We start from the raw sequence: 24,966 nt of genomic DNA on the forward strand, positions 1-24,966 counted from the left end.
GGAGGTGCCCCGGTATCGTATCATCCCACCATCTTTTTGCTTTTACTTATCTTAGTTCGATCTTTTGCTTTAGATGAATAAAAGTTTAGTTCGATCCTTTCCTCTTTGAGAGTTTGCTTAGTGATCTATCCTTGTAATCGTGTGCAAGCTATATAATAAAGTTTAGTTTGAGTTTTTGCTTTCTTTACTTTCATGTTGCAAATAAAGAAAAGAAATAAGAAAGGAAAAAGAGAAAGTAAATAAATAAAAGAAAGGAAATAAATCAATAAGATCATATACTAATCCTATGGTAGGTGATGTCACCACACAAGGAAAAGTATAAGTAGGAAATTTTATTAGAGATTGACAAACATAGCATTAGTCAATGATGCAACTCATGAAAGAATTAATAAGGGAAGAGAAGATTCACGTATAAATATACTATCCTAGAAATCTTTTCTGATTGTGAGCCCTCATCAAAATATTATATGCCAAAATTGTTGACGTTGGACAAGGAAGACAACGTAATGGTTTATGTTTGTTTATATTCACACAGAAGTCATATTGTCATAGATCCTTCAACATGTGGTGCTTGCCCCTATCTTTGCTAGCCAAAAATTCCGCACTAAGTAGAGATACTACTTGTGCATCCAAAAACCCTTAAACCCAAATCCTATTTTCAAGTGTCCACCATACCTACCTAGGGATTGAGCAAGATCCCTCAAGTAAGTTGTCATCGGTGCAAAAAGTCCATAAAAATTGCTTCTAAAAGTGTGAGATCCTTTAGTGTAAGAGAAAATTGAGCGTTGTACGAACTTGGATGACAAAGAATAAAAGCGACAGACTGCATAATAAAGGTTGTCATCTTAAGGGGCAATACAACGTGACGTTCTCTAGCACTAAGGGATTGAGCATACAAACAACTAAGAGCATGGCAACCTCTGCTTCCCTCTGCGAAGGGCCTATCTTTTACTTTTACGTATTTACTTTTATGCAAAGAGTCAAAGTTTTCCTTCTATTCCTTTTTATTTTTCTCCTTTGGCAAGCATCATGTGGTGAGGAAAGATCTAGGCACATATGTCCAGTTGAATATAGATAGCATGAGTTATTATTGTTGACATCACCCTTGAGGTGAGTATGTTGGGAGGTGAAACTTTAAGCCCTATCTTTCTATGTGTCTGGTTGAAATGTTTTGCTCATGGGTACGAGGTGAGTGTTAGCAATCATAGAAGACGATATGATGGTTGAGTATGTGAACTTGCCTAAAGGCTCCGACATGTGACCCTTCCTGAAAAGATGATGAATTATAGTTGCAAAGTTGACTGAGAACATAGTTTGTTGGTTTCTAATAGAGTTTTTGCTTTATACTTCGATTGTGCGATGAACTATTACTTATTCATGAGAATCATATGATAAAAGTTCTATGATAAAAGCCCTATGTTTAATTTTGTTGCTGTTATAATAATCAACATGATGCTTCTATGTCCGTATTTTGTTTTTATCGACACCTCTCTCTCAAAGCATCTGGACATGTTTTTCGATTTCGGTTTTCGCTTGAGGACAAGCGAGGTCTAAGCTTGGGGGAGTTGATACGTCCATTTTGCATCATGTTTTCTTACTGTTATTTATGATGTTTTTATCCATAATAATGTTTTTTGCAGTAATTCTAATGCCTTTTCTCTCATAATTTGCAAGGTACACACCAAGAGGGAGAATTTCGGCAGCTGGAAATCTGGACCTGGAAAAGCTACGTCAGGCCACCTATTCTGCACAACTCCAAACAAGATGAAACTTCACGGAGATTTTTTGTGGAATATTTAAGAATTATTGGAGCAAATAACTACCAGCGGGGGGCACCAGGTGGGCACAACCCACCTGGGCGCGCCAGGGAGCCCAGGCGTGCCCTGGTGGGTTGTGCTCATCCAGGCCCACCTCCGGTGCCCATCTTATGGTATATAGGTCATTTGACCTAGAAAAAATATGGAGAGGACTTTTGGGACGAAGCGCCGCCGCCTCGAGGCGGAACTTGGGCAAGAGCACTTTTGCCCTCCGGTGGAGCAATTCCGCCGGGGGAACTTCCCTCCCGGAGGGGGAAATCATCGTCATCATCATCACCAACAACTCTCCCATCTTGGGGAGGGCAATCTCCATCAACATCTTCAACAGCACCATCTCATCTCAAACCCTAGTTCATCTCTTGTGTTCAATCTTGTTACCGGAACTATAGATTGGTGCTTGTGGGTGACTAGTAGTGTTGATTACATCTTGTAGTTGATTACTATATGGTTTATTTGGTGGAAGATTATATGTTCAGATCCATTATGCTATTTAATACCCCTCTGATCTTGAGCATGATTATCATTTCTGAGTAGTTACTTTTGCTCTTGAGGTCACGGGAGAAATCATGTTGCAAGTAATCATGTGAATTTGATATGTGTTCGATACTTTGATAGTATGTATGTTGTTATTCCCTTAGTGGTGTCATGTGAATGTCGACTACATGACACTTCACCATATTTGGGCCTAAGGGAATGCATTGTGGAGTAGCAATTAGATGATGGGTTGCGAGAGTGACAGAAGCTTGAACCCCAGTTTATGCGTTATTCCGTAAGGGGCCGATTGGATCCAAAAGTTTAATACTATGGTTAGAATTTATTCTTAATACTTTTCTCGTAGTTGCGGATGCTTGCGGGAGGGTTAATCATAAGTAGGAGGTTTGTTCAAGTAAGAACAACACCTAAGCACCGGTCCACCCACATATCAAATTATCAAAGTAGCGAACACAAATCGAACCAACATGATGAAAGTGACTAGATAAAATTCCCGTGTACCCTCAAGAACGGTTTGCTTATCATAAGAGACCGTTTTGGCATGTCCTTTGCCTCAAAAGGATTGGGCTTCCTTGCTGCATATTTTTTAGTGCTATCGCTACTTGCTCGTTACAAATTATCTTGCTATCAAACTACTCTGCTACTCACAATTTCAGCACTTGCAGACATTACCTTACTAAAAACTACTTGTCATTTCCTTCTGCTCCTAGTTGGGTTCGACACTCTTACTTATCGAAAAGAGCTACAATTGATCCCCTATACTTGTGGGTCATCAGTACTCCTATATTATTTGCACAGGAGAATTTCAAGGCATCTAAATATTTGCATAAAATGTTTTGCACACAAGGAAAATCAAATTGTACACCTATACTACTCCAGCACATCAACAACACAACGAGTACTCCTAGTCTTATACTCCAATGAGAGAAGCATTACCTCAGGAGTACTGCTACTTCTGAGCTGCGTTGGGATTTTCCTTGAAGAGGAGGGAAGATGCAGTACAGTAGAGATAAGTATTTCCCTCAGTGAGAACCAAGGTTTATCGAACCAATAGGAGAATCATGCAAAGCCTCGTGAACAGCACCTGCACACACAAAAGCAAGTACTTGCACCCAACACGGGCAAGAGGGTTGTCAATCCCCTTGAACTCGTTACTTGCAAGGATGAAATCTTGTATAGGTAGATGGATAAATTGCAAAACAAAATAAAAGTAATAAAATTGCAACAAGGTATTTTGGTTTTTTTAAATATGATTAAAGTAGACCCGGGGGCCATAGTTTTCACTAGAGGCTTCTCTCTCGAACACATAGCATATGGTGGGTGGACAAATTACTGTTGGGCAAATGACAGAAAAGCGCATAGTTATGACGATATCCAAGGCAATGATCATGTATATAGGCATCACGTCCGAGACAAGTAGACTAACTCCTGCCTGCATCTACTATTACTCCACCAATCGACTGCTATCCAGTATGCATCTATGGTATTAAGTTCATGAAAAATGGAGTAACGCCTTAAGCAAGATGACATGATGTAGACAAAGTAAACCCAAACAATATGAATAAACCCCGTCATTTTTATCCATAATGGCAACAATACAAATATGTGTCTTGTCCCCTTCTGTCACTGGGATATAGAGCCTGCAAGGTTGAACCCATTACAAAGCACCTCTCCCACTAAAGATAAATCAATTTAGTTGGTCAAACCAAATAGATAGATAGGAGAGAAATACAAAGCTATAACAATCATGCATAATAAAGTTCAGAAAAGACACAGTTACTTCTCATGAATATTCAGATCATAAACCCACAATTCATCGGATCCCAACAAACGCACCGTAAAATAAGATTATATCGGATAGAACTCCAAGAACATCGAGGAGAACATTGTATTGAAGATTAAAGAGAGATAAAAAAACATCTAGCTACTAGCTATGGACCGATAGGTTTGTGGTGAACTACACATGCATCATCAGAAGACGGCAAGGATGATGTAGAAGCCATCCGTGATCGATTCCCCCTCCGATGGAGTACCGGAACAGGCCTCCAGATGGGATCGCGAAAGAACATAAACTTGCGATGGTGGGAAAAGTATTTTGGGTGGCTCTCTATTGGTTTCCCAATATTAGAGAATTTATAGAGGTGGAATTAGGTCAGACAGAGCCTCATGGGGCCCATAAGGTAACAGGTCAACCCCCCAGGGCGCGGCCTGTTGCCTTGTCGTCTCCTCGATTGCCGTTTGGTCTCCTCCCAAAACTTCTAGGGTCTCTTTTGTCTAGAAAAAAATCATCAAAAAGTTTCGTAGCGTTTGGACTCCGTTTGGTACTGATTTTCTGGAAAACCAAAAATAAGCATAAAACAACAACTGGTACTAGGCACTGGGTTAATAGGTTAAAACCCAAAAATAATATAAAATAGCAAAAAAGTCATATAAAATATCCAAGATTGATACTATAATAGCATGGAACAATAAAAAATTATAGATACGTTGGAGACATATCAAGTACCTAATTTTGAACATTTTAAATAATATTCAAATGACAGGAGTAGCAACACATGAGTACACCACATAGGTACTCCTGGAGTAATGCTTCGTCTTGTCTCTGGTGGTCTTAGGGCCATGGCGACACGGTGAATCCTGACCCTTGCCTGTGGGAGGGCTCCGTTTTAGATGTTTCTTCGGGTCTTGTTAAGGTTTGTGTCCTGCTCAGGAAGACGAGAAAACGACTACTCCCTGAAGATGGAATAAGGTTCTCTGCGCCTAGCCCCCATCCAGATGGTGCGTCTAGAATCGTCGGTGCGCGTATGGAAGTGTATCTCCGGCGGATCTATCCTTGGTGGGTTTGCTCGGATTTAGTCGTAGTTTGTCTACGTTCGTGCCTTCAAGTTGAATCCTTCCGATCTACGGTACTCTTCAATGGCGGCAATTGTTGTTCTGAGGGGCTGGTCCTATGGGGCCTTAGCATGACGACTTCCTGACTATCTACTACAATTTTTGCCCAGCTTCGGCGAGAGAGGGGTGATGGCAGCAGCGCACCTTCGGCTCGCTTCAGTGCTTGTAGTCATCGCTAGGTGGTCTAAGGATCTAGATGTATTTTTTATGGAATCGATAAGTGTCGAACATGCCGGATTCTGTCTTCTGGCGCCGAATGCACTCATTGTTGTTGTTTTGCGTGCACGAATCTTGGTGCAGGGTATTGTGTCCATGTCAACGTGTTGAAGTGTTCGGGGTATTATGATTTGATCGCAAATGACAGCCTTATCCTCCTTCCCTTTCGATCTTCCCTGACCCACGCACCACTCTTCTAACATCCACATTCCCTCCCGCATCTCTCTCTCTCTTCTGTGACTCCCCCGGCGAGCTGCGGTGGCAGCGTCAGGAACCGGAGAAGATCTTCGGCTTGGGGTGGGCGCGCGGCATGGTGGGCTCCGGGGGACGCGCAATGCATGGGGTCGATGTGCGTCGGCCGAGGAGGAGGGCGGTGGCTGCCGATGGTCGCCGCGCCGTCGTGCAACACCACCGCACCACCCCAAGGAGTTCCCGCACCACCCTCCCGGCATTGTGCACCGCCCCCACCCCCCTGAGATGCAACCCGCTCAACCTCAGCGACGCAACTGCACCCCACCCGTGCAATGGCGGCAACCTCGGCAGCGTAGCGAAGTGGTGGCGGGAGAGGTGGAGTGGCCTTTGACGCCAATCGCGTGCGGCGATGACTGATATCTCCTTTTATTGATCCAGTATTTGAACATAAAAGAGTATCCCACACCTATTTCCTTGAGGTGACACTGGGTTATCGAACCCACGAGAGGAAGATTCCCTTGAAGCGATGGTCTCTAGCAAGCTTTTGTCGAAGTGTCAAATCCATCTTTTGACCAGATCAACAAGCAAATAGTGATTCAAACACTTATAATAAAAAGAAGTACATGTATGAGGTCTTATGCTTACAACCTTGTATTTACGCTGGGATCAAATAAAATATTAATTTGTGCACTAGAAGTCACACGTCGAGATGTGCTTGTTACGAATCGAAGTGGGGGATGTGTCCAATAACATCTTGACCGGCACGAGTCCTGCATGAAGACTAGTTTTCCTACCGCGGGCCCTATCCGTCGCGCGTGGTTGCCTCGATAATTAAGATAATGAAATCAGACAAGAGCTTTGGGCGTTTAACGACTACACCTCATTTCTCCCCAAGGATATGATCCATGTTACCCTACTGAACCTTACTGTCAACGGTGTTCAGTATAAAAAATCACGGTCTCCTTGCTCCTAGCCTCATCAATGCTTGATCTCCATGATCTTGGGTACCTTACAAGACAAGAGACATCTTCACAGAAAAATTTTATTTCACACATACGGGACGTTATGTCAAAGTCTTCCATTGATCCCCTCAATAAATACCTTAGGTTGCAAGGCTTATGCCCCAACCCATACCTTACTGAACTACTCACATGTGAAGATCATATCGTGAGAAGAAAACATTGAAGAACACATCTTGAGATTGATTGACTGCAATATGTCTTACAATGGATGCCTTGTGCGATGCATGATTACAAGTATGAATGGAATGGATGAGCATTATGGTGGTGGTGAAGATGGCTATGGCCATGGCGGTGGCTAGGGTTTGTGGATGGGGATGATCATGAAGAGGTTCTGGCTTCTGTGCTCATCTCCTGGTTGACATTTCGACGAGGTTCCTTTAACGAAAGTTGTTCGGGTGGATGATCTGCCTCGAAATTCACGCCAAACGGGCACTCGTGCCCGTATGAGACTTCGTCTTTTGTGCTGACTTTGCACATACGCTTCCTGTTGATTCATTCTCCTTCCATTCCATTTTCATACGTGATTTCTTCCCGTTTTAGCCCATTTCATGTGGAAACACATCAAAGAGAGGATTTGTGAAATCTGTTGCATTCATTAGTCATTGATACTAATATCGGAGCGAATATCTCTTTTTAATTAAAATATCTCGATTTAAACAAAGGTGAAATGAGTGTAAAAATATTACTCATCAACGACAACCACCTCCAGGCTACTGCCGCTCCCCCTGAAGTGGGGCTGCGTCGACGACGCTCGCGGAAATGACGACCATGTCCATGCATCTGGCGCTCCCTGACGTGGGGCTGCGCTTCGAGGAAGACCGCGGGGACAATGACCACTCCAGGCATCTGCGCTCCCCGATGTGGTCACAAATGCTAGCTGCCCCGCTCCGGCGGGGTGCTTGAAGATCAGCGCCCGTGTCCTAGTCAGAGCTTTGCTCGGTAATGCCCAGCCCACTACTATTTTTTTGTTCTAGCGATGCATACATCAGAAGTGAATCGGCTGGGCAGAGGTGAACTAGGTCATTTTGTTTTGAATGTGTCTACTGAATCAATAGAACAACCTTTTTTGTGTTTTTCGCTATCACAGTTTGAAAGTTATTTGTTTTGGGTGATCTGAATAAAACAAAGATGCGTACCTTTTTCTGTGCATTTCGTTACCACTGACTGGAAATCATTTGTTTTGTGTGATCTGAATAAAACAGAGATGCATACTAGTCTTCCGGGATGGAATGGAAATTTTTGTCCCTAGATTTTGTTGTAGTTGTGACAGGCTATGAGATTTGAGAAGAAAATAAATGATTTGCAGCTAGATTGATTAGGCCATGTGCGCCGAATTTCTGTAGTGGGGAAAGTGATTTTTAGAGTTTAGGGATATGGAGTAATCAAAGCTTGTTTTTCATTTAGAGAGAAAGATTCAGGACTAAACATGTGCTCTACTATACAATTTTTCTTAAATATGTCATCTCATCGTACATTTTTTCTTAAATTTTCCTGGAAGATGGCAAATATAGTTATCGAATCATGGCAAATTTTGTTTTCGGGTCATGGAAAATTCATTGCTTTCTTGCCATGGCAACTTTTCATTTTGGATCATGGCACAACTTTACTGTTTCTACCATGGCATTTTTTTGGTAGACCATGGCAACTAATCTTATACTTTTTGCCATGTAAACATTAAAAAAATTAGTTAATTGATCATGGCAAATTTAGTTTACGCATCATAGGAAATTTGCTTCCTAGAAGATGGCAAATGTAGTTATCGAATCATGGCAAATGTAGTTCTCGGATCATGACAAATTCATTGCTTTCTTGCCATGGCAACTTTTGATTTTTAAAATTGTCATTGCAATTCTTAAAATTTTCAAAAAAAACACTAAATGCCAAATATTGTCATGGCAAGTTTTACTAATTATTTACCTTTATTAACATGGCGAATTTACCTAAATCCCCATGGCATTTTTTTAACATTTATTGCCATGGCAAGTTTTACTATTTATTGCCCTGGCAAATTTATCTTTTATTAACATGGCAAATTTACCTAAATCCCCATGACAATATTTAACTTTTATTTCCACGGCAAGTTTTACTATTTATTTGACTTTTATTAACATGGCAAATTTATCTAAATCCTCATGGCAATATTTGAACTTTTATTGCCATGGCAAGTTTTACTAATTTTTTGCCATGGCTGATAGACCTTCATTAACATGGCAAAATTACCTAAATCCCCATGGTAATATTTAACTTTTATTGCCATGGCAAGTTTTACTTTTTATTTTACCGATGACTAATTGACCCTTATTAACACGGCAAATTTACCTAAATTTCCATGGCAATTTTAACTTTTATTGCCATGGCAAGATTTACTATTTATTTGACCATTATTAACATGGCAGATTTTACTTTTTTTCCATGTCAAATATATGCAAATTTTAATATGATTTTGGTTATGGCGTTTCTCTATGTTCTTTTTTTCAACATTTTGTATTTTTTCACACACGGCATTTTTCGCATACATTACATGTAAAATTAAGTAAAAGTACCATGACATTTTTTGCTATGAATTTGCCATTGCAAATTATTTTGTTTGTATGATGGAAATTGCCATGACTTTTTTTCTTTTTTGGGTTATTGTTAAAATATATTCTTGTTCACCCATGGCAATTTTGTGCGTTTAAAAGTTGATGGTATTTTTTTTTTACTTAACAAAGCAAAAAATTGGGATTTTTTAATCACAGCAAAAGAAAAGAAAAATCTGGGCTTTTTTCTTCTATTTTTCGTTGCTGGTCTTTTTGATTCACCTTTTGAGTTGTTAGGGGCTGGGGAGGCGTTCGCGCTGTGGCTTTCTCCTCCCGAACAAACGTTCCCGCAAATATCAAAACACAAAGAGAAGGATAAATGGCGTGCGTCTGGAGTTGATAAATTGCAAAGCTTCACGAAAGTACAATGTGAGATTCCTCGGGTTCCGATTCCCAGTTGACAGCAGCCACGGCACAAGTTTCCTCCCGAACAGTACAATTTGTCATCAGGGTCACCAACTTGAGCATGAAACGCGTGGTATATATAACAGCAGTTCACGTTCAGCACTGCACGGCAGCATAAAGAGAGATTCTTCGAGTCTCAATTAGTAGCAGATAAATTTTCCAATCAGCATCTAGACCAGATAAATCTCAAACCAAGAATCTACTTTACCCGAGACTTTGCCGTGCGCTCATTGGGCTCAAGCATATGCGATAAACCGAAGTTCTATCCGCCGCGCCATCGCCTTCTTTCCCTCTTTATAAAAGGCCAGCAAGGAGCTCAAGCTTCTTCCAACACCACAATGGCTCACAACTTCGTGCCTGATGCATGGGGTTGGATCAGCAGCCTGCCCCCATTCTCCCAGTGGCGCACCAACACCATGTCCCTCTGCATCTGCGCCACGCCTTCAGCGTCGGCGTCATCACAGCCGGCATCAATGACCCTCTCGGTTGCCAAAACACCTCCCACCCAGCCTTCCTACCTCACCTTCTCCATCTCCGCCAACTACCGCGAGCCGATATTCCTGTGGACGTCGAAACCGGTCCACCTGAAAACCAAGGCGCAGCAATCCCTGGACGAGCAAGACATGGTGCAGCTGTTCGTCGACGTCGTGAACCAGGTGTTGCGGTACGGGCCAGACAACAGCAGCAAGCCGTCCTTCCGGTTCCCCAGGGGGCAGCAACTCCATGGCGGCAGCTTCAGCGACGGGTTCAACATAGTCTTCTTGTCCCTCGCCTTCCTGGTCTGCATCTACGAGGCGCCTCGCGACCTCCGCCACGGGTGCCTGGACTCGCTGAGGACCCAGCTGACCGGTCCAAAGTGCAGAGGCGCTGCAAAGACCCTCGTCAAAATGCTCGGCGCGAACCTCGAGGACCAGTGGATGCAGACGATGAACCTCGCGGTGACCAACTGGATGGTTGAGCTGCGGTCCTCGCACCACACGCCCAGGGCAGCGTCACCGCTCTTCTCGTACGCCCTCCAGGCAAGCGGGCTCTGGAAGGTCCAGCTGTACTGCCCAGTGATCGCCATGGGCATGGAGGATCCTGCGGCAGCGGTGGCGCAGGATGAGCGCCTTCTCTTCTCACTCACTTATCAGCAACTTGAAGGCGTGGTCCAGCTAGCCTACAAAACAGTCAGAAGGGATAACTGGATTGATATCGAGGTAAAGGTGGATAACATAAGGTCAGTGGTATTCACATATACAGATTTTCATTCTCTTTGTCGCATTAACCACTTCTACGCACCCCTGACCGCTGTCATCAATACCAAAAAATTAATAGAGAGAACAGCCGAGTTTTGTAGTTGACATTTCCTCAAAGGTCTAACTAACAACTTAGATCCTTGGAAGAGTAGAACTATTTTGTTGATGCCTACAGCAAGGCAACAACATGGTTTAAAAGTTCAAATGCTTGTTGATCTTAGCTGTGACTGGGCCCATGTTTACTCAATCAAAAACATTGAAATCTAACAACTCAATTGTTTCAGTTAAGATACTGCCAACCGTAGAAAGCAAATTTCGAATTTCCTCATATATGTGAAGAACACTTACTGTAGCATCCCTCGATATCAGGTGCGACGTGGACCCTTTGGTCTCCGAGACCCTCATGGCGGAGCGCGGATATGGTTCTGAAGAGAAGCATTTCCCATCTCGTGTCATGCTGCAGATCACACCTATGCAACAAACAGATGTACTGTCAGTTTCAGTCAGCAAGTCATCCGACAACCCCACCCACGAGTTCGGTATTGAGAAGGGCTTTGAGGGCTCGTTCGATCCCCCACACTCATTTGGTCTCAAGGCCTCTGTCGCTGAAAGCCTCACGCTGGCCATGAAACCCTGGAAATTCGAGCAGTCCGTGCACGGAAACACCGCAACCTTGAACTGGTTTCTGCACGACGGCATGAACGGGAGGGAGGTTTGTGCTTCAAAGCCTTCCAAGCTTTCGCTGCTTCAGCCGAGGGCTTGGTTCCGTGACAGGTACTCAAATGCGTACCGCCCATTCACAAAGCAGGGTGGAATCATTTTTGCCCGCGATGAGTATGGAGACAGTGTAAACTGGAAGGTCTGTGGTGCGGCATTAGGAAAGACTATGGACTGGGAAATCAGAGGCTGGATTTGGCTAACCTACTGGCCAAACAAACAAAGGACCTCTCACAGTGAGACAAGGTGGCTTGAATTCAGAGAATGTCTGCAACTTCCCCTTACAAAGTTTCCATAGTCTATCTGTAGTATTTCAAATGATGTGTATAGCAGTGTTAGTGGTGTGTGTGCATGTAAGACAGTAAGAGCTATAAATAAAGAAATGAAGTTATTATGCTGTAGTTTTGCTATACATTTAAGAGATAGAGAAAGAAATTCCAAACGTGCCTCTTGGAGCAATATAATGCAAGTCCTTTTTGTCTTTTGTGTGTGTGTGTGGGGGGGGGGGGAGTTGGTAATCTGGTAATCACATGTGCCGCGTGGAACTATAATGCAACAATTAACTCAACATTCCGTGTATGTACCACTTTAAATATGGATAGTAAAGTAAGCTCTTTAAATATGGATAGTTTTTACTACTCCCTCCGTCCCAAAATTCTTGTCTTAGATTTGTCTAAATACGAATGTATCAAGTCACGTTTTAGTATTAGGTACATCCGTATCTAGACAAATCTAAGACAAGAATTTTGGGACGGAGGGAGTACACATGAACTCAACATGTAGGGCAACTTCTTCTACCCGTTGGCTTGTAGTAGTATAACAGTTACGCAGTAAGATGAAAACCATAAATGCCTACAAAGCTTTATGCTACAGCCACTATAGCTCTAATATGAAAAGACTTCTAAGCCCATCAAATTCCATATATGTACTCTTCATTTACTTACATTTTTTATCAGCATTCAATTCCATGATTATCATGTCGAGAACTACAACTTTGGAGTAATCATATGTAACTTCAACTTTCTTTTTTGAGGGACTATGCAACTTTAACTGTGTAAAGCAGTTTTAAAGCTCTTTTTCTATAAGAAGAAAATAAAAGGAAATGGAAAAAACACTATGATAGGTTCCTCGACATCCATCAGCATGCTTACAAAAACACGAACATTTTTTTCATGGAGGTCAACTGGAACCTGCCTAGACTTGTCGATGCAAAGTTCTCCATGTCACCACTTGGCCATGTGCTGCCGGAGGTGAGAAGCGGCAGGAGGTGAATGTGCTCCTACACCTGTAGCAGAGATGCTGGAATATAAACTGGTGATGTTGCTCCGCAAAGATCACCAGGTATGATAGATTGTGTGCTGGACATAAGGTCCTCCTGGTGAATGAAACAAAGCTATCACTGGTGGTCGTATGGCGGGGCACCTGGTGATGCTGTGGTTTGAGCTGGTGAAGACTTAGGTGGCAGCACCATTGCAGGCCTCTCAGATGTCCCTGCAATGTACAAGGATTAAATAAACAATTACTCTGCATGACCTAAGGATTGAGGAATAGTTTATTACTAAATTGCCCTTTATTGCAGAACAATGTAATGCAACCACATAAGGCATTCTGAGAAAGTAACAGAGAAATAACCCGAGAATGGCACTCCTCACAGGTTGCACACATCATAAATTATTACGAACAAAAAAATACACATAATACAGGTAGATGAATCAGACCAGAACAACATGCTCCATTTTATAGGTCCATCAGAAGAAAAGGTGGACTATGGAAGCTCTACACTGAACACAGATCTCAGTATCTCATAGCAAGCAACGCGACAGAAATTTGATCTTAGGGCTTCATGCTGAAAGACTAAATACAGCCGGAACACTGGAAAAATATGGTTTCTCTACTATATGCCGTCCACATAATATCCACACTCACCGTGACTAATATACATTTTTTTACAGAAGATCTCTCCCTCCCTTCCCCCCGATTCCCGTCGCGTGTGTGCGTCATCCATCAGAGTGTGCTTTCCACTCACCGTGACTAATACACATTTTTTTACAGAAGATCTCTCCCTCCCTTCCCCCCGATTCCCGTCGCGTGTGTGCGCCATCTAACCATCAGAGTGTTTCCACTCACCGCCCCCCCACAGCTATGCGCCGAGCACCATCCTTAGCCCCCCCCCCCCCCCCCCCCCCGCGCGCGCACGGCAGCTCAGACCAAGCGGCGGTATAAATTCCATCCAATTCCAGGCTCACCCCTCCAGAATCACCAAACTCTAGCCAGTTCGGAGGCGGTGGAGCTAGAGTTGGAGCCATGGTGAGGGAGGTTGCTATGTTCTTCCGTCACATTTTTTACATTTCATTTCTTGTATTTGGATGAACATATGAATGAATCAAATTTGGAGTACTAGTATCATGAACCATTTCTAAGTTCCACCTCAAAATTATGAAAATAAATCACAATCTGAATGGAACCACTACTCTTCTTTCTAAAGGTTTCACCTCAAAAGAATGTTCTTGACCAAGAACTTATTGAGTGCAATCGATATAATCTCGGATGGAATTCATCCTAAGCATTTCTTGAACAAAAATGTTCTTCAGAAATATCATCAACAAAGATAACAAGGAAAATAATGAAGGATACAACTAAACAGATTACAAACACATATAATTTCGGATGCAACTAAACAAATTAGAACAGAAATCAGATGCAGCTTAAACATTTTCATTTTTGTTCAATAAAATTCTGGTGCCTTTGCCTCTATAGGTATTAAAGTTGCAGCTTGTAAATGTAAGATACACACAAATCTTGGAACATTGTACACTGTTGGATGGTTGGATAACCCCCATGTAGTAGTGGGAAAACCAAACTCCCAGAACACTATCCGTAACTTGATACTAGTAAAGATTAGTTGCATACTTCATCACACAAAAAAAAGGTAACAACAAAATTAGTTAATACCTTGAGCTGCAGATGATGGTGCAACTTCCCCTAGAAAATCTTGAGCTGGTGATTTGTTTACAGAAGCTTCCTTGTAGCTATCAACAAGTCCCATCTGGCTGTGAAGTAAAGTGGGATCTTCTTTTTGGAGTAATGAGTAATACTTTCTGTTCACCTTTTCTATTTCTCGGTAACACTCTATTTGAAGTTGTGATTTCTGTCAAAAAATGATGTGAAGCCAAAGAACACATGAGAAATCTCACGACTAGCATAAGCAAATGAGCAAAATGCATTCACAGTACTTAAACTTGAGCTGTATGCGCACTTTAGTCACTGTACTTTGAAAACCTCAAGTTATGGTTGCTAAAGACGTTCGAGAGGCCTATCTATGGTCACTGGTTCCGGTACCGTAAGTATTTCAGTGAGTTGGCATACGTACGATATGAGCGGCATTTGACCGTAGGTGGGCTCTTCGAGCGTCTTCAGTGACCATAAATTGAGGGTTCCACAATACTACAGTAACCAAAGTGTGCTCATGGAACAAGTTTTGAGTACCATAAATGCATTTTACTCTAACAAATTTACAGTAGAACATAGAAAAAATTAAATACAAACCTTCTGTTCATGGGCTTCTCTAAGCAAATTGATGTGATGTTTGTACATTTCCGACATATCTTCCAGTGGCTGGTCACTAGCAGATAGGACTTGGTTGAGCTCTTCCTCGAAAAAAAGGAGTTGGCTGAGCTGCTCAGGACCAGGTGATGTATTTGGCTGAAATCCTGTTTGGCTCCTGCCTTCAGAGTGTGCTCTTTCAAGAGGGACATGATGCATTGCGGTTGATGATTGCATTTCAGGGTGCAAATTCTGAAGTGCCCTGGTGCCCAATGTACTTGTTCCTTCTGCTTCTGCAGGCCGATCATGTACTGTGGCTGATTGTTGTATTTCAGACTGCAGCTTATCAGTTGTCACCATGCCCAAAGTGCATGCTGGTTCTTCTCCTGCGTGCAGATCCCATGAAGGTTCTACACTTTGACGAGCATTCATACTTCCTAGCAAAGGCATGCCAGACAGATCAGTCTTTTCAAATAAAACATCCTGCATTGAGGTTGATGGTTGCATTTCAGGCTGCGAACCGTGGGCTGCTAATGCGCCCAGTATACCTCCCCATTCTGCCTCTGTAGGTTGATACTGCATTGACTGTAAACATGTCATGGCCTCCATGCCAGGAATACCTGCTGGCTCTGCTTCTGCAGGTGGATGGGGCAAGGTTGCTAAACTTTGTTGGGCAGGCAGATTTCTCAATTGTTGCATATGCATGCTCGATCCACATATCTGAGTTGCTCCAATTCTCAGGATTTGTTTATTCTGTGAGTGCGTCACTAAATTTGATATCTCAGCTTGTTGTTTATGAAGGATATTATTTTCTCCAAAAGGGAAAACATCATCCACTAAATCAATTCTTCTCTCCACAGCCATGTTGGGAAATACATCAACTGACACATGGCATTCTCTTTGCTGTGTGACAGACACATGACATTCTCTTTGCTGTGTGACTGACACATTGGTAGCTTCATCAGTTTCTTCAGCAGCAACTTGGGCTGGTTCTTCTATGTTCTGTAGCATTCTATTGATTGATTGTGTTAGCTCAGATATATAGCTCCAACAAGGAGATTTTCCATCCAGTAAATCTAACCAAAATACAGATGGATCCCCATCCAGCATAGACATTCCCTCCTTTTCACCAATTACAGTAATGCTTCTTGAATAAAACTCCCCACTCATATTAGCTTTCGATATGTACACACTGTTTATTTTGGAGCTGTCTTCTGTATTTGTGGGTAATTTTGTTAAGAACTCTAAAATCACTTCATCCATAAAATTGGTGCCCCTTTCAGAATGCTTACTTGAATACCTATCTTGCAGAAGCTCATCAAATCTGGTGAATAGAAATTGTGCACCCCAACTGAGCAAGGAATGGCTTGAACTGTGCATTACATCCTGGATGTTGCTATCAATAAGCCTGCCCTGCTTTGCAAGCAGAAAGTTGTTCTCCTCCACTGTGAAAGGAGTATACAATCGGAAAATGCTCACATACTTAAGTTGTGACTCTATGTTGATTCTTTGAAGAGCTTTCAGGTCATTAGATGGGTTCCAGTCGCTGCTATATATGATGACTGCATCAACTGATAGTAGCTTAATGCTTGGGAGGCATGCACGACTTTCAATCAGTAAAACAAATCTTCCCTTGGTCTTGTCATTGAACATATCAATTGCCGCCTGTTTACTTGACATCACCGCACCACATTTGACACGTTCATAAGACTCGGGGCCAAATCTGTGACACACAACACCTTCCAGAATGTCACCCATTGGGTTTGCACCTGCTCCACCAGACTGCCATAGTACAAAAAAAGTATAAAAAGCACAATGAGCTCAGAGAAAATAAGGTTTGTCACTGAAGTCGCAGATTAAAGATGAGCATCAAGAGAATAATTCAAAAAAGAAATGAGAACATTGACAGATACTTGAGGGGACATGTTCACACCAGTATGTAAAGAGTGCCTATACACAGCGAGAGGAAATCATTCAAGTGTGTATCACATAAAATAAATAGGGAGATCAGATATTGTGTACATTATTCTTTCTTTCTTTTTTGAATTGATTGTGTACATTTTCTTGCCAAAGAATCACCCATCATATAGGACATAAGTAAAGGAGGGCAGTGCTTGAGTATCTCACCTGAAAAAGAACAATGACTCTCAACCTCCTGTTGCTGATCTCTTTAAGCATTTTGTCAAGAAGTAGTAGCTTGCCGCTTGCGTGCACTCCAATATCTACTGTTTCGGTCATATCGGGATTGTTGACAGGTGAAGCTTCCAGACATTCACGGAGGTAAGGGTGATTACAGCACTGTTACACAACGATAATAACAGACCAAAGTTAGTGACAGTGTCAATACGGTACCTTCACAGAAAAAGGTAGAATGTAGATAGCATATATGCTGTCTATTTATTGCCATGCAAGCATGAATCGTTGCAAAGCTAACCTCTGAGAGAGACAAGAGAATGTCCCGAAGAGCTTCAACACTATTAGCTTTCTTCTTAGACTGGAGGACAGATGAATTTGAAAGCAGAATGGAACAATAGACACCTAGCTGCACTTGTGAAATGTAAGCAGGAACCCAGTGCTCTAGAAATTTTGAAGAATCTGCTTTGCGCTCATATGCAATATGATGTGCAAATCTTCTTTTTAACATCTCAAGGGCATCAGCAGTGTCAACATAGCCGCTATTATCTTTCTGTCCCGATTTAAGGAAAGCTAGCATGTTCATGTACTCAGGGATATCCTGCAAAATAGCAAGATTTGGCAAGGCTTGTTTGCAGTACAGAAACAACCGTACAGAGCAGAGCTGTTGATAAGTACCTCAATTGGGGAGCTCACAAGCAACACTCTAAAACCAGTACAAAGTTGCTTCAGCTGTTCCAGATATTTTAGAGCCAAGTGTTGATAATAATCAACTATGATTGCCTCCCAACCAATACGCGCAATAGGCTCAATGTCCTGTGTTATGGGGCAGAGAGATCACAATTAAATGGAAACATAAACTTAAAAGATGAGCTAGGGCCTAGAGGACCAGTAATGACAACGACAATATGATATGAAGGTGCAATTTCTGTGGTCTTAATGTGTAAGCAGCACTAATTGTGCTAAGAACAACAGAGGACTCTTAACACTTACCTCTAAGATAGCCTCAGGATGGGATAAGAGAACTTGTGACGTTATGTGGCTTCCGTTCTCGTAGAACTGCTGAGCTTGAATCGACTTGAGCATGTCTTTCCGCCCATCATGCACAACAACATTGATATGTGGTGCTAATTTATTGAACTGAACCTCCCATAAGGAGAGAGAAGCGGTAGTAGTGACAATCAGAAAAGGTTGGCGAGCATCAGCTAACACAACCATTGTGAATAAGATGGTCTTTAATATATGTTCCTGCATGATAGCGTTGATACATGAATTAAATACTGTTCATTTTGGGTATGTTTGGTTCAAAACTAACTTTGCCACAGCTCAGCTTAGGAAATGTGTGGCTTGCCACGGAAGTGAAAAGAATGAAGCTACAGGGTTGCAAAAGTTGAGAAAAGTGTGGCTAGCATTTTTTGTGCAAGATTGTACATCTCACCATGCAAATTTCTGGAACTACTTATTTTAGGGAATTTCTAGAACTACAAAACAAGAATTCAGGTGGAAAGCTCGGAAATAAGAACAAAGCCTCTCCTTTTGTCAGAAGTACCTTTTTGTGTAAGACTGAAATACTAGTTCCTACCTTATCATCAACAAGAACAGAGCCGTGAGATTTAGACCAGGACTCCAGGAGCTTGTTGACACAATATAAATGGTCATTGTCAAAATCAGGATGGCACCCATCTGGCAGTCTCTGAAGTTTCTGAACTGGGCATTGCTTAACCTGTAAAGTCCAGTAATTATATGTACAAAAAACATTAGTCTTATTTTACAGATTGTGTTAAGGAGAAAAAAAGGGCAGTTCCACAAACATGCATCAGTCTTCACCACACATACATAACATACAGAGTAAGAACAGACTCATAGCAAAGAAAAGGAGATGATATAATGTCAATGTTGTGATAATTCAACAACGATACGAGAAACTCACGTGTGAAAGAAAAAAATATGGTGCAGTGAATGTGTACTTAGCAGTTAGAAGACCAGTTACACTAATTTTATGTTTTCAAAGTTCCAATGACTAGTACAACCACATCTTAAACAGCCATGGAATCTAATTATCACAAGATGACATACTAACATGTAGGTAACACAAATATCATAATGGTTATGCTTTATAGCATAGAGATTAAGTCCGCTTTACAACCCCCAACTAACCACATGTAGGTAACACAAAGCAGCCATCTATTTCCACTTTAAACCAACAGTGTTTAACTTAACCACCACCCCCCCCCCCTTCCCCTCTCAACTCGATAACCGGTTAGAATACAACCTCAAACTGTCGATACCAGTTAAATTACCCCCCTGAATGATTGGTTGGTGGTTCTGCGTGACTTGATATCCAATTTGAGTATTTGACTAGTCAGAGCTGATGTGGCATCCACTTGAGCACCAGCATGTCCGTTGTCTGCTTGCTCAGAAGGTTTTGGTGCCGGATTTTGTTCTGCTTTCCGGTTGGGTGGCTCAGGGGGTACATTAAACCATCTGGTTAGTTGGTTGTAAAGTGGACTTATCACTTATAGCATATCACGAAGATGTAATTCACATAATGAACTATAAAACTAAAAACTTACAAGGAGTAATAGCATATATCACAAAAATTACTATTTCCTGTTACGCCTTTGTTTTTGTGGAAGTAGATGGCTGCTTTGGTGCTTCACGGTTGTTCTCATATTTCTTTTTAAGTTCATCAGCCTCAAACGTATACATATATGAACGCATATAAAACAGGGTAATGTTTCACCAGACAGGATCACCTTTAATTGTCTCGAAGCTGGACCTTCTTTCTGAATGCTAATGGGTCCGCCATCTCCAGGCATGCTCTTGTGCTAACACAACAACGAAATAGTATTATGATAGAAAATGTAAAACCCCACTTCCATTTTTGGACAATGGAGATACATCTCTGGCCTCTACACGCCAGAGAATGGACACAACCATGAACCCAACTCACATTGATGCATTAAAATGAGAAAGCACACGGTGAACAAGGGATAGGGACAAGGGAGCAGATGTAAGTTGGAAGTTGCTGAAGGAAACAACGTCTAACTATATTATACTTCAGAAGTTCAGAGTGATACCTGTTCGGAATAAATAGTTGGAAATGGCTCACTTCTTAACGATGATGAACCACTTCGTCTGCAAAATAAGGTTAACACAGAATAAACATGTATTCCAAGTGCATGTTCAATATCAAATAAACAGCAACACAGTGACAAATAAAGCACCTTGAATGGCCAGTGGATTGACCTCTGTCTTCCACTGCAAGGCTGCTTTCAGCCAGTCTGTTTTGTGGGCACAAATCAGTAAGTCTGTGTGGCTGCACCTGCAACGATCGACAAGAAAAAAGTTAGTCCTTACCATTGTTTTTAAATGGTCCTAGAGGACAAGGGCACTGACTGCTGTGTAGCGGCTGTTGCAGTGCTGCTATAGCCTTCCAAGCTTTTGCTGCTTCCTGCAGATTCCATGACAGGTACTCAAATGTGTACCGTCCATTCACCAAACAGGATGGCGTCATGTTTGTCCGCAATGTGCACAGAGACAATTTCTGATGAAAGGTCTGCCGTGAAGCACTCAGAATGACTATTGACTGGGATATCCCAGTCTAGATTTGATTAACCTACTGGCTTAACACACAAAGGACCTCTTACAGTAAGACGCGACGGCTTGAATGGAGTGTGCATGCAACTTTTCGTTGCAAAGTTCCGTAACAATTTTGTACTGCTTACAATGATTGAATAGCAGTAGTAGTGGTATGCTACTAAGTACTAACAGTTTACTGACCTTTCTACAGCAATTCAATATATAGTAAGACCTGCAGAAATATGACTTCCTAATATGCCTCAATTTAATGCCAACCCTAAGCGCTATCCCGAGTTCCTACCAGCCATTTTCAAGGGCTAACTCGAGTTCAGCCAAACAAATAAGAAAAGATATCAACAGAGTAAGCTCATTAAATATGGACTCAACTTTTACCATAGTACATGAACTCAACGCACAGGACAACTTCTTGTACCCGTTGACTTATGGTATAAAGCTATTCTCTCCAGTAAGATGAAAACCATAAGTGACTACAAAGCTTCGGGTTGCAGATTTGAAGTATTTCCTAGCAGCTAGAATGAAAGTTATCCCTATTGCTCCGCATGACTGCAACCCTCATAGCTAAAACCCTAATATGAGAAAAGACTAAACCCATCATCACCATCTTGGTACTCTTCATGTGCTTCCATTTTTACATCAGCACTCAATTCCACAATTATCATGTCAAGAACTTCCTCGACGTTGAAGTAATCATAACTTACGTTCGCTGCTTTATGTAAAGCCTTCCCTTTTGGTTGGGATACTTCCAGGGTCTTGTGCTCCTCATGGGTACTTCTCAAATCATTGCTCACTTCTTTTTTCACCTTACGTGCCACGGTCCCTGCAGACTCAGACTCATCCTTAGCATCAGACCGATGCAGCGCAGCTGTCGGCGCATTTGAGATAAGAGAAGGAGGAGACTCCGATTCATCCTTCCCATCAGAAGGATGTGACGCAGCGGTTGCCCCATTAGACATCGGCAATGGAGGTGCCAGCGTGCAACCAGAGTTGGCATCCGGGGACTGCTCTGAGAAGTTGACACGTGCTTTGGCGCCATACATTGCCCTTGCCGCATCATCATATGCACGTGCAGCTTCGACTGCGGTAGGGAATGAACCAAGCCACAGCCGATTGCCACGGTTGGGCTCACGGATCTCAGCAACCCATTTCCCCCACGTCCTCTGCCTCACACCGCGGTAAGCGCAGTTTGAATTCTCTGGACCTCCTTTCCCTGCCATGCACCCTTTCTTGGAACCCTTGGCCGGTGCTTTCCGGGATCCATTCTCTTGCTGGAGCTTCTGGTTTTCCTCCTTCCACTTCTTGATGGTTTCAGCAACCGAATCAGGACCAGTGCTTCTCCTGCGCACTTTCTTCTTCCTGTTCATCAAGGCAATCCATATCACAAGGTGAAAACACGTTGAAACCAAAAACATAAGCAGTCAGAGTCATATGAATCTTTCTCACAGAAAAAAAAAGTCGTATAAATCTAAAACAAAACGAAGCAGGGCTATCCTTGTTTCCTTGGTGGAAAAAAGTCAAGGAGATTATTATCACTTGGGTTGGGTACCAACCGCAATCGAGCTCCCGAAGATATAGTTTATGATGCTGTGCACCAGCAATCGTACCGCCATGGCATGGGCAATCCCCGACCGCCGCCATGGACATGGGGACTTCTGCATCCGATTCAGAGGACGGCGCCGCCTCACCCGACCCAACACCGACAGTTCGCCACGCACCGCTCTGAATCTCGCCGAACTCCAATCCCCAACCGAGAAGACGGAGGAAACCATAATTCTACAGCCGGCGGAAACCCGGCGAACCGAACTGGAGGACAGCCATCGACCTAGGGCGACCACCGCCGACCTACGACTAGTCCGACACGCGCCGCGGTAACAGGAAACGAGTAGCGGATAACTGCTTTAGATGGGCATGTTTCACAGCACCGACCAACCGCGGAAACACGCGCAAATTCCATGTCGCGGCGACGGCGCGCCGCCGCCGCCTCAGCAATGCCCGTAGATTCGAGCGAAACGCGGCGGGATACAAGTAGAGATGGAGGGAGTGGTTCCGGCGCTCACCTTTCCTGCCCGGGGCAGTCTCCTTCCCGCTTGCTACCCCCGGTCTCCATGGAGCGAGAAGAGGGACGAGAGAGATCTCCTCTCGCCTCGGTCTCCCCCGGCTGCTCTCCCCTCGCCGCCTCTCCCTTATCCGGGCGGCGCCACCAACCAGATCTCCCGCGGCCGGCCGGCGGTGGCACCCGCGCCGGATCTCTCCCCGCCTCGCCTCGCCTCGCCTCAGCTCCGCATGCAGCCCACCCTGTCGGCCGGTGTCGGTCGGTGCTCCCCGCTCTCCCGCCCCGCTGCCGCCGCCTTGGTTTTGACGTGGGGGGCGGGGGTGGGGTGGGGTGGGTCAACACGAGTGGCACGGCCGTCACCCGCTCTCTCCCCCCGTTTTAACTGGGGCGGTGCCTGCGCTGCGCTGTGCGGTGCTGTGCTGGCCGCCTCTCCTCCAGCACAGCGGTGGCTCTCCTCCCGTGCCACTATGCCACCACGGCCAGTAAAGGCAAGTCGTAACTTGCAGGCAGCCTTCCAAACGGACAGACACGCCGACTCGATTCCCTCTGGATTCGCTGAGATCGTATCACCGTCGAGCGCCGATTTCAAATTTCGTTTCCGCCTTTCCAAAGAGGGAGCGGGAGAGGCCGAACTCAACAATTTTCGTGTGAGTGTTGCCGATTTCAATTTTCGTCTCCGCCTTGCCAAATAGGTGTAGGGTTCGTTTAGAATGCTGCCTCGAGCTGCCCTGCCAATTTTTTGCATCGGTGCACATGGACCTCCGCCGGCTTTTCGGTAGTCGGTTCAGTTTTTACGCCACGCGTGCTGGCGAAACCGATGATGTAAATTTCCTCGTCAAACTTTTGGCGCCCCCGAGTTTGAGAGGGGTGGCGTGGGCGTCAATCCAAACAGACACGTATGACCTTCCCGCCGTGAGGAGACGGGCGGGAAAAGGTGACGTTACAAATGGACAAGAGCATTGGTGGCAGTTGTCTTGATGTCAACAGATAGACACGCGGGGTTGCCCTTTGAGACCCCATGGTAGACGTCACATGTGGCTCTTGTTCGAGATCCCATGGTGTAGACATGAGAGTATGTGCCTCACTCTTGTGACGATTTGAGCTCCCCGATAGACGTAAGGCTTGCTCGGTATGTTGTCATTGTTTGAAAGGGTTATTCGATGCTTTATCATAAAACCTGAAAGGGTTTTTTTTTCTTACTTTACGGAGGGAGTACTTAGTAGGGGGAGGGTCAAACACCGAATGAACAATGATCTCTCGGCCCCAATTGATTCCTTTCCCAGGGGATGTTTATTTACATTCTGTCTCTTAGAAAGAGCTGCTAAACGATCGAACCAGACAAGTGCAGGTAGCTCGACTGCATAGGTATATTGTTCGGACGATATATATTGGCATGGTTGGTACCATGGTCAAAGTGGGTTTGGGACGAAATTAAGTCTCTCCACACCAATTTTTCAGCATGGACGGGGAGGCATGGGCACACGTTTCAACCTTCGCCAATTTCTCGATCCTCGATTCAATTTCTATGCATTGCGTATTGGCGAAACCAAGGATCTGAATTCCTCCTTCAAATTATCAGCACATCCATTTTTTTGCGGGGTTGTTGTCGATGTCATCCAAACAGACTTGTATCCTCTTCTTGTCGTGAGGAGACGGGCGAGAAAAGGTGACATTGGGAATGGAAAACAACATCGGCAGCGGTTGTCTTGTTGTCAAGAGATATGCACCGAGGCTCCCGTCTGAGATCCAGTGGCGCACGACACGTGATGCTCTTGTTTGAGATCTCGTGGTAGATGTAAGTGCACGTAGGTATCATGCACGTAGGTATAGAGTTCAGACAGTCTATCTTGGCATGATTAGCATTGGTATCATATCCCAAATGGGCTCGTGATAAAATTAAGCGCCTCCACACCAAGACGTAAAAGATATGACTGTTTTTTTGACGTTTTAAGATCTTGATTTTTTCTCGACGAATCACCTAATATAGAAACACGTCACATGAGCACTTCACATCATGAATTGGAACTTCGTTATATCATCACACGGTTTGTGTCAAATGGATATGTC

General features: G+C 43.5%; 2 protein-coding genes across 2 annotated transcripts; one reads left to right on the plus strand and one right to left on the minus strand.

Annotated features, from left to right (window-relative positions):
- Positions 1 to 9,520: 9,520 nt before the first annotated feature.
- LOC123077329 (uncharacterized) lies at positions 9,521 to 12,068 on the plus strand. Its single transcript, XM_044499589.1, has 2 exons — positions 9,521 to 10,834; positions 11,223 to 12,068. Exons 1-2 carry the CDS (start codon positions 9,954 to 9,956, stop codon positions 11,866 to 11,868), a joined length of 1,527 nt encoding a protein of 508 aa, XP_044355524.1. The 5' UTR covers positions 9,521 to 9,953; the 3' UTR covers positions 11,869 to 12,068.
- Positions 12,055 to 23,332, minus strand: LOC542865 (dehydration-responsive element-binding protein). Its single transcript, XM_044499590.1, has 15 exons — positions 22,904 to 23,332; positions 21,548 to 22,202; positions 21,030 to 21,125; positions 20,474 to 20,571; positions 20,327 to 20,384; positions 19,990 to 20,074; positions 19,547 to 19,761; positions 18,829 to 18,969; positions 18,240 to 18,494; positions 17,925 to 18,062; positions 17,548 to 17,847; positions 17,241 to 17,411; positions 15,117 to 16,895; positions 14,523 to 14,718; positions 12,055 to 13,061 (listed from the first exon to the last, which is right to left on the minus strand). Exons 1-15 carry the CDS (start codon positions 22,951 to 22,953, stop codon positions 12,967 to 12,969), a joined length of 4,332 nt encoding a protein of 1,443 aa, XP_044355525.1. The 5' UTR covers positions 22,954 to 23,332; the 3' UTR covers positions 12,055 to 12,966.
- Positions 23,333 to 24,966: the final 1,634 nt, after the last annotated feature.

Source organism: Triticum aestivum, chromosome 3D (genome assembly GCF_018294505.1).
Source record: "Triticum aestivum cultivar Chinese Spring chromosome 3D, IWGSC CS RefSeq v2.1, whole genome shotgun sequence".
NCBI classification, from domain to species: Eukaryota; Viridiplantae; Streptophyta; class Magnoliopsida; order Poales; family Poaceae; genus Triticum; species Triticum aestivum.